The sequence below is a fragment of the Tenrec ecaudatus genome, chromosome 1, assembly GCF_050624435.1.
Source record: "Tenrec ecaudatus isolate mTenEca1 chromosome 1, mTenEca1.hap1, whole genome shotgun sequence".
Classification (NCBI taxonomy): domain Eukaryota; kingdom Metazoa; phylum Chordata; class Mammalia; order Afrosoricida; family Tenrecidae; genus Tenrec; species Tenrec ecaudatus.
In genome coordinates, this window is record NC_134530.1 from 58,742,883 (window position 1) to 58,753,119 (window position 10,237).

The following is a 10,237-nucleotide window of genomic DNA, read 5'->3' on the forward strand; positions in this document are numbered from 1 at the left end:
CTGAGAGCATGGGCGGCCTTTTTCTTATCCTGACCCAGTTTTCTCTGCTGTATTTACTTACCTGTGTGTGTGAGAGTATGAGTGAGAGACAGAGAGAGACGGAGGGAAACGGGGTAACTGGACAGCCCATTTCAAGCTCCCAGATCGACTGCAATTCGGACTGAGAGGTACTCTGTGCTGTGTCATCAAAGGGAAAGCTCTTGGGAGCTGTACCTCCAGGGCTCGCTCCACATAGCCAGGCTGGTAAACAAAGCTTCCAGGGCCCTGGGGCCCCTGGTTAACCACCAGAGAGACCCTACCCGCAGTGTCTGCACTGAGGAGGCCCCAACCACATGGAAGGCAGGCCACAAGCAGCATGATTCTCAGATGCCAATTTAATCGGGTTTTGCACTATACAGTGATGGGCAGTGGGAGACAGTGATCATCTTCGTGACAAGTCACCAGGCAAGCTGGAAGCCTCTTTCCTTGCCCCGAGGAGCCTCATTCCTTGGGAAGAAGGCGTGCAAAGGGGAGCCCGGCAGGTCTTCTCGGCTTCCCCTCTGCAAAGAGAAAACAGAAAAGCCAGTATTCCGGCCATTGCCATCTGAGGCCCTTTCACAAGTCACCGATGGGGTGGCAGTGGCTCCCCCGCCTCCAAGCAGAGTTCCCAGGTGAGAAGCCTGAGCACCTGAGGCTCCCACACAGCAGTCTCAGCCTTCAGGCCCGAACCCCCAGGAGCTTCCCCTCCCCTGGCACCTCAGCTTCCGGGCCAAGGAGACATGCAGGTGTGTGGTGTGGGGGCAAGAGCAGGAGGAGCCACCTTAACACAATCGGAGGTGGGAGCTGGGGTTGTGCTGGCCGGTGCGCTGCCAGAGTCAGTCTCAGTCTCGGTCTCGTTTGGCCGTGGAAGGACCCAGAGCGCCCGCTTTCCTCCATTAGTTCTTCTCTGGGCGGTTTCTGTTCAGGGCAGCTTTCGGGGCAAATTCCAGCTTGTCCTTAAGGCTCACCACCTGTGTGTGGTCCTTGCCTAGCAGCTCGTCCAGCTTGCGGTCCTCCCGGCGCTCGGAGATGCTCTTCTCCTCCTCCACGGGCTGGGGGCCCTTTCCCCGGATGAACCACTCCAGGTGGTAGCCCACAGCCCCGACCACGAAGGCCACCGGAAATGTGACATAGGGAGCATAGGTACGCACCACGGTCCAAAGCACCGGCCACATGGCATCTGCAGAAGAGGACGGGGCAGCGTTAGGGAGAAAGCAGTACTTTCCCCAGTGAATATGGTCAACTCACCAGGGCTCGCCACTCACCAGGCAGCCAGCCCCCGCTGCCTGAGCACTCGGCCTGTGCAGACCAGTGCCCGGCTCTCTGCTCTGTTCCGCAGCTGGGTTCCTGAAACTCTAGGGCAGGGGTTCTCCACCTTCCTCATGCCGCGACCCTTTCATACAGTTCCTCCTGTGGTGGTAACCCCCCAACCATTACATTATTTTTGTTGTTACTTCTTCACTGTCATTTTGCTACTGTTATGAATCGGGTGAATCCTGTGAAAGAGTCGTTTGACCCCCAAAGGGTCGCGACCCACAGGTTGAGAACCGCTGATCTAGGAAGTTCTGCAAGATTCACTTGTTGGGGAGTAGAGAGACACGTCTCCCGTTTCTCTGTGCTACTACCTGGTCACCAGAACAGGCTCGATGGCAGTGATCCTGAGTCCATGAGTGCTCCCCGACTGCTGTGCCCACCAGGATGGTTGTGTCCCCTGGGAGGGCCTCTGCACTTGATCTACCATAGCCCCAGCCTGGAGCTGAACCCAGGCCCGCCCTCTCTGGTCCGCTGACATTTCAAGACGGGAAAAGAAGTCTTTCTCTGCTCTACACAATTTCTGCAGGAGCACCGCCAGGTGCAGCCCTCCTTGCACAAGCCCACCAGGAGAGTCCTAACTGCAGGTCAAGAAGGAGCTGCCTTTCCCACGTGATGGAACAGACGCATGTTTAAATGGCCAAACTTCTAACCCGTTACCCGACCACTCTGAGTTCAACCAAGGGCTGTTTTGGTTTTTCTATTCTGAGCTTAGTTTTTCCAAAGCAGAAATGGGACAAACCTGTACTGTATCTATCTGCCGGCCAAGGCACGGTCAAAATGCACACACTTCACCAAGCCCATATCCTCCTCCGAGTTGCGTCATAAACCCCCAAAAAGCAAACCCAGTGCCATCAAGCGATTCCAATGCATAGAGACCCGACAGGATAGAACAGGGCAGCTCCCTTAGGGTTTCCAAGACTCTGTGTCTTTACAGGAGGACACAGCCTCAGTTTTCCCCCGTGCAGCAGCGGGTGGGCTCGAGCCACCAATCTTGCAGTGAATAGCCCATGCTGCAGCCACAGCATGAGCCAAGTGCCTCTGTGCATAGTAAGTTCCTGGCAATGTCACCAATCTGGACACCTACACCAAAGGCCATCCTGATCCCACTGTGTCCAGTCAATTCTGGTTCAGAGCGGCCCGACAGGCACAACAGCCCCAGAGGGTCCCCAAGGCTGCGGTCTTGGCTGAACCACTCAGTTATACGCCTCAGTTATCCGCCAAGCCCTTAACCACTGCACCATGAGGGCTCTGAGCCCTGAACCACTAAGTGCTTGAAAAGAAGTGAAATGCCTCCTGAAATGATGTCGGCTAGCTCCAAATAATATAAAACCCCACAGATTGGGTCCCTCTACTGGCCATTTAGTCTCAAATGATGATTTACGTTAATAAGGAGGATTCACAAATATCATAATGAAAAATAGGATGAAAGGAGGAAAATATTAAGAAAACCAAAATCCTTACAATAAGTAATGAGTAACATGATAATAAACGGAGAAGAGATGGGAGCTGTCAAGGACGTCATCATCTTGCGTGGATGCTCCTGGGAGCAGCAGTCAGATGAACCGTCGCATGTACTGCGCGGCTTTGCAGGCCGCCCAGAGGCAGTTTGGAAGAAATGCCTGGTGAGATCTACTTCTGAAAAACCAGCCCCTCAAAACCCTGTGAAGGCTCATGGCTTGAAAGCATCCTGGAGCCATGAGGGTTGGATAAAGCCCTAAAACTACTGTAGCCCTGAGATGAACTGTAATCTTAAACCAAAAATATCCCAAACTCCTTTAAAACCAGGTCAGCTTAATGAGTGAAAAAACCTCCCTTGGACACAATGTTCTCCTAGGAACAGTCTGCATGGGACCACGCTCACCAGGGCAACAACAAAGATTAGGAAGGGGCCTGAGAGGTCGGTGGTTTTCATGGGGTTTTTTTTTCTCACTGCTTTGGCAGAAATGTATCATATTTCATAAAATTATCCCAAATTTTGTTGTTATAACTACAAAAACACCTTTCTTAAGCCACATACGTCAATACACCCGTGATTGGTAGGCGCTCTTACGTAACAGAACAAAACACTGCCCGCTCCCTGTGCCGTCCTCACGATCGTTTCTACATCTGATCTTACTGTCGCAGCCACTGCGGCCAATCGGTCTCCTAGAGGCGGTCTTCCTATTTTCCCAACCCTTCTACTTTCCCCAGCAGGCTAGCCTCCTGGGGTCCATGCTTCCTGATAACATCTCCTAAGTATGTAGGACCAACGCTCAGGACTGTGCCTTCTAAGAAACATTCTGGCTTTACTTCTTCCAAGACAGATTGTTCTTTGGGCAGCCGTTGGCAACATTCTTCACCAGGACCATAACTCAAAGGCATTCGTTCTTTAGTCTTGCTTATGCATTGCCCAGTTTCCTCGAGCATCTGAGGTCTTTGAAAATACCATAGTTGCATCAGGCGCACCTTAGTCTCCAAAGTGGCATCTTTGCTTTGCACTGCTTGCAAGCAGTCTTTTGCCGCAGCTCTGGCCATTTGCAATACACGGTTTGATCTCTGGACTGCTGGTCCTATGAGCGTGGATGTGGAGCCAAGTAAAATGCAATCTCTGGCGACTTCTATCTTTTCTCCGTTTATCAGGACATTGCTTGTTGGTCCAGTTGTGAGGACATGTGTCTGATCTGTTGCCTTGTAATCCATACAGAAGCCAAACATCAAAATCTTTTATCTTGATCAAGTGCTTAAAGTCTTCTTTGCTTTCAACGAACAAGGTTATGTCATCTGTATATCTCTGACTTGTTAAGGAGTCTACCTTTGATCTTGACACTGTTCTTGTTTAAAAAGAGGCTTCAAAAACAAGCAGGTATGGGGGCCAAAAGGTTTGTTCGTGGAACGCCTAAGGCACAGAGTCAATGTTCTCAATCTTACTAAAATGCCGAACTGCATGTGTTGCTAACACGGAGTCAGCACAGAAAAGCTTACTGTGTGCCGAACATGGATTCACACTGAAATCTTAATGTGCACTTCCTGGACGGCCTGATCTCACCAGCCAGGTCCACGCACAGCACAGGCAAAGGGCAGGAGAGTCTCTCTGAGGTCGGTGCTTTATGTTAATGTGGGAAGAACAACTCAGGAAAGGCGTCTGAAATGATCACTCAAAGTTTATAGGCCCTATCACTAAATGGGACACAGAACTGGTTGAATTGGTCTGTGTTCTGCTACGTCCATTCTCAGCAGCAATTAAACACATAAAATTACTTTCCTAAAAAGACAAGAGCATCAGATGAAGCACGGTTCAGATACACTTGGGGTCACCGTGAGCTAGAGGCAACTCAACAGCAGCCAGCTGGCTGATTCCACGGCGGGCCTTACATTAATCCTCACGCTACTCTGAGGCAGGTGGCAGTGTCAAAGGTTTAAGGAACTTGGCCCAAAGCGTCAACTGAGAGATCACTGTGTGTGCTTGAGCCCCTGTGTAGGTATGTCTCCAACTAGGTGATCTCTTTTCTAGAGCATGGCAGCAAAACCTCATCAAGGAAGAAGACGATGGCGGTGGCTCTCCCAGGGTTATGGGGTTGGTGGTTCAGACCTCCTGCTTTGAGGATCTGCCCAATGAATAGTGGCCAGGCACTACCATATTGTTACTATTTTAATGCCCTCCTTGCTTTCTTATGACATGTATTAATCTGGGAGACATAGTTCTGCCTTTGTGAGTGTGTGTGTTATTTAAAGTGTTGCCCTATCACCAAGCTCCATTCTTTGTGTAAATAGTCATTTACGTATTTAATCTGTACAAGTTAACAACTCATATATTTTGTTCTGGAAAGCGGCTTATACATGTATAATTTCCTCTTCTCCACAGTGTTTTAAATTTTATACCATTGACATTATTGACACTATCAGTAGAATTACCTTATGCCCCAGGAGGATGACTGAGAATGTTCTCTATGATAAAATGATCACTATGTTTCTAAAGTGAACCAGAGGCATATATATAAACATAGATACATGGATTTTGAGCTTGCACTTATTCTAGCCCCAATCTAGGAACAATTCGTTCTTATGACATGGCCCTGCTCAATGCTCATCCTTACATGAGGAGATCACTGAAGATATGAGTGCTCTAGCAAAATGTGGCAAAGAAACCAGATGATGGCAGGCTACCAGAAAGAATAGTGTCTGGGGTCTTAAAGGCCTGTCTTAAAAAAAGCAGCCGTCTAAGTGAGGCGTCAACTAAGTCCACATGGAAGAAGCATCTTGGCCTGTGTGGTCCAAGCATTGTAAATACTAAAATCCAAATCTGAAGGAGGGAATGGTGCCTCTGGTGAATCCCCTCTGCACATAGTTCAGGGATGTGAATAGCCCTGTTATCAGAAAGAAAGCATTGTAAAGTTGATTATGACAGAGGTTGTTAGGTTAAAATGTGATATCTTATCATTTGAGCTCCCTTTTGATCTAAAGTTGTTTCAGTCTTTAATATTTTCTGCTTTCTTTTTTATTAAGGTTTTTCTGTTTTGTCTAATCATTGTTGTTGTTTTGGTTTGTTGCTTGTTTTGCTCCCGTGTTTTATATAATTTTCTGTATATGAAATCCAGGATAGGAAGATCTACAGAAGCAGTAACTGGACTGTATTGCCGAGGGGCATAGCAGAGGAGGGTGGGGGAAATAGCAGCTCACAAGTATGAGAAGAAAATATTCTGAAGTTAACTGTGGTGATGATTGCATAAACCTTCTTAAATATGATTGGTTAAATTGCATGACATGTGAAGGATATGCCAATAAAACTATTAAAAACCAAAAAACCTCACCAAGAGTAAGATGATTCTCTCCCGCTTTCTTTGGTTCCAATTTTCTCTTTGAATGAGTCCAGTTTTTTGTGAATCTAGGATATGATGGCTGGACCGTCATCAACAGGGAAGAAAAAAAGAAACAATTCTTGCGGCAACTTCAAGATTTCCCTCCTGGTGCTTCTCAGGACCAGGCACCATACTGGACAATTTATACAGGAGTCAACACCTGATTCTCACACTTCCTGAAATAGAACCCAGTAACCTGGTGTCTATCTAAGGCCACACAGATTACGAGAAGCAATGGCGTCACGGATTTTAAACCCAGGTTTCTCCAACTTCAAAGCCTAAGAATTCAATGCGGGGCAGGTATGTGCATGGTTGTCCTACAAATCCTGGATTGAGGGCCAGCTTCCTGCAGTTTTGCTCCCCCCCACACACCCCCTGCCAATCAGCTTAGCATTGCATTAGCTGGGAAAACCTCCCTTTCTGCTAATTTCAACAGTACTCAAGAGATTTATGAAATTCTAAGATTGAGAAGTTCAAAGTGGTCCCCCCACCGAGTCTCAAAACTAATCCTCCTCTGTTTTCTTTCTCACCTTTTGAACAAGTTCCCTCTTTACAAGGAAACCTTTTCCTAAGGCCCAACTTCCCCATCCCAGCTTCCAGTGTTGCCAAATCATACCAAGCATGAGTTCATACTGAAGATTGTCTCACAGGCAACACAGGGTCTCTCTGGTCCTGTTCACATGACAATTACTACTAAACAGCTCCATTTATTCATCTATTCAATGCGACAAAGCACTCTGTGCCTCCGCGCTACCCCAGGCTTATATCCCTCGTCTGTTTCCTCATAAAAACCTAAGTTCCAAGAAGCCAAGAACCGCTTCTCGACCACCTACCGTACCTACCATTATGCCCACCTCATTCATTCCCCTATCCCTTCACCCCGCCCCACCTGGCATAAAGAAGTGCTTGTTGGAATGAATGGCAACTTATGTAACTCACTAGGGGGGCAACACGACCATCACCCCCGCTCCTAACGGTGGCAGGGTCACCGCGGCAGCCGTTGCTGACTAGAGGAAGTTACAGCCACCCCTTCCAGTCATTCCCAAGCTATTTTGAGTGATGGATGTGTCTCGTACGTAAACACATGACGCGGATTTCCAGCCCAGCGCGGAGAGCACGTGCCAAAGCGTCCGGTAAAGGTCAACGGGGCGGCTGGTCAATGGGGCGTCCGTCCTTGTTCGGGGGCCCCGGAAGCTGCAGTCCCAAATTCGAGAACTGCTAACAGGGGGAGAGGAGGCCTGGGCCGAGTGGGAGAGGTAACCCTGGCCGTCACTAGAGTCCCTGTCCGGGAAGCGCAGGTGCGAGCAGGGCCAATCTACCCTTCCTCCGCTATAGTGTTCCGTCCTCTGCCTCTCTTCCTCCCAGTTTACGGCCCCGCGGCCTCCGGCCTCAACCGGGAGCCTGAGACCGAGCGCCGGGGGCGGGGCCTGGGGGGAGGGGTAGCCGGTGGGCCCTCAGATTCGGATCGAAGCCCCAGAAAGGGGAGAAGTCCGACCTGGGCCGGGAGGACCCTCGCGATCACCCCGCCCCTAATCCAGAGGTCACTGCCTGGAGCCGTCATCTTGGTAACAAACGCCCCGGCAACCCCCGCGGCCAGCGAGCTACCCGCCGGGGACCGGAGGCTCACCTGTGCCCCAGCCCCACTCGGTCCAGTATCCGCGAGCACCGACCTCGCCGTTCCCGGCGGCTCGCGGGGCCCCGCCCCCTGGCCCGCCCCCTGGCCGCCAGCTCTCTCGGAGCGTGGGGATTGGCTGAGCTCCCGGCCGCAGGAGAAAGCCATGCGTCTATAGCGGAGCCCCGCGCCACTAAATTAAGAGCAGCGCCCTCTCCTGGCCAGGAGGTTTCCCAACGGTGCCGCTGCGAGCTGTTCACGTGGAGAAAGTGAATAGTCTTCATCCATTCAATGATGTTTATCAGGTCTTCTTAAAGCCAGATCCGAGCGCACAGGAAAAGACCAGACATGATTCCCTGACCTCAAGAAACGTTCCTTAGTCGGGTGTAGCATCCAACTTAAAACCTCTTCCTATCTGAACTACCTTTCTATCTACGTGACCTTGGAAGCAGGACTCACCTGTCTGGAGCCTCCTTCCCCGCTTCTGAGTTAAGATCATAGTACCTATTTCATAGCGGTGCTGTGCACGACAGATGAGATGATAGATGTAAGGTGCTGTGCCTGCCGCTTAGTGTTGTTGTTTTTGTACCTGATGTTAGTCTGAAGTCCCTCCGAGGTGCAAGTGGTTTGCTAAGCTAAGGGTTGTCAGTTCAAACCAACCCAGCAATACAGTGGGGAAAAAGCCTGGAAGTCTGCTTCTACAAAGTCTATAGCCAAGAAAACCCTACGGAGCTCAGTTCTGCCGTAGCACACGAGTCCACGTGGCACGACAGCAGTCTGTCTGTTCCGTTTGGGGTCCAGGAGTCCCTGAGGAATGCACATGCCGAAGGGCTCGAGTAATAACGGAAAGGTTGGAGGTTGGAGTTCATCCTGAGGCCACTCAGCAGAAATGCCTGGCAAACTACTTCCCAAAAATTCAATCCTTGAAAACCTGGAGAACACGGCTGTACTGTTGATACATATGCCATGGTAAGTCAGGACAAACTCCATGGGAAATGGTTTGCTTTGGGCATTGTTAGTGTACAAGTAATTGAAATCTAGTAGAACTTAACCCAAGTCTTAACCTGATTCTTCAGGTACAAGTAGTTATACTTGCCTCTGTGCCCCTACTGTGCCCTCTACATAACCTATTTCATCAGCTACTGAAGGAAAAAAGCCTTCATCACATAAGCTCCTTGGCACGGTTCAAACAAACAAAAACCATAGTAGCCCCCAAGCCCATTTCCACTCACGCAGCCCCGTGTGTTATAGAGCAGACTGCTCCGTTGGTTTTCTTAGCGATAATCTTTACAGAAGTAGATCACCAGTCTTGTCTTCCCTGGCACCTTTGGGTGTATTCAAACCAGCAACCTGTAGGTCAGCAGCCAATGGAAAACCATTTGTACACAAGGCTCACCAGAGTCTCTTTAACATCCCTGCCTAGCCCTGTCTTTCCAAACTAATCCCACTGATCTCTGCTGGCACGATCATTTGCCTCTATTAACGCAGCCCTAACCAAACCAAACCCACTACCACCAAGTGGATTCAAACTCATGACTCCTGTTTTCCCCATCCCAGACTAAACTTTGCCTTCTTGTTGTTAGATGGCATCAAATTGACACTGACCCATTGCGACCCTATGCACAACAGAATGAAACATGGCACAGTCCTGCGCCATCCTCTCAATTATTTCTATGTCTGAGGGCCCACTGATGCAGTCACAGGGTCAATCCATCTCACTGAGGGCCTGCCTCTTTTTCACAGCCCCTCCTCTTTCATGAGCATGATGTCCTTCTCCAGGGACTGGTCTTTCTTAACAGTATATTCAAAGTATGTAAGACAAAGGCTTGCCATCCTTACCCCTAAGGAGCACTCTACCAAGACAGATGGGTGTGTTCTTTCCAGGGTACTTTCTGTAGTCTTCTCCAGCACTGCAATTCAAACGCATATATCCTTCCTAGGCCTTGCTTACTCAATTTCCAACTTTCACGTGCATATACATGATGCAATGGGAAATATTGTGTCTTGGGTCAGGTGCACCTTCTTCCTCAAAGTAGCATCCTTGCTTTTTAAGGCTCTCAAGATATCATGTGCAGCAGATTTACCTAATGTGATACAATGTTTGATCTCCTGACAGCTGCTTCCATGAGCATTGATTGTGGATCCAACTAAGACAAAGTCCTTGACAACTTCAAACTTTTCTCCATTTATCATGATGTTACCTATTGATCCAGTTGTAATGATTATGGTCTTCTTTACATTGAGTCATAGACCATACTGAAGGCTACAATTCTTGATCTCCATCAGCAAGTGCTTCAATTCCTCCCCACTTTCAGCCAGCGAGGTCGTGTCATCTGCATAGCGCGGGTTGTTACTAAGCCTTCCTCCAATCCTGATGCCGCACTCTTCTTCATGTAACCCAGCTGCTCTGTTGAGCTGCTCAGCACACAGGTTGAACAAGTATGCTGAAACACAACTT

General features: G+C 49.3%; 1 protein-coding gene across 2 annotated transcripts; it reads right to left on the bottom strand.

Annotated features, from left to right (window-relative positions):
* Nucleotides 1-364: 364 nt before the first annotated feature.
* On the bottom strand, nt 365-7,881 carry SMIM12 (small integral membrane protein 12). 2 transcript variants are annotated; one of them, XM_075539091.1, is made up of 3 exons: nt 7,795-7,860; nt 6,120-6,207; nt 365-1,198 (listed from the first exon to the last, which is right to left on the bottom strand). In XM_075539091.1, exon 3 carries the CDS (start codon nt 1,191-1,193, stop codon nt 915-917), a length of 279 nt encoding a protein of 92 aa, XP_075395206.1. In that variant the 5' UTR covers nt 1,194-1,198; nt 6,120-6,207; nt 7,795-7,860; the 3' UTR covers nt 365-914. The 2 variants fall into 2 exon arrangements, with proteins under 2 accessions (XP_075395206.1, XP_075395199.1); XM_075539084.1 differs by lacking the exon at nt 6,120-6,207 and having other exon boundaries at nt 7,795-7,881.
* Nucleotides 7,882-10,237: the final 2,356 nt, after the last annotated feature.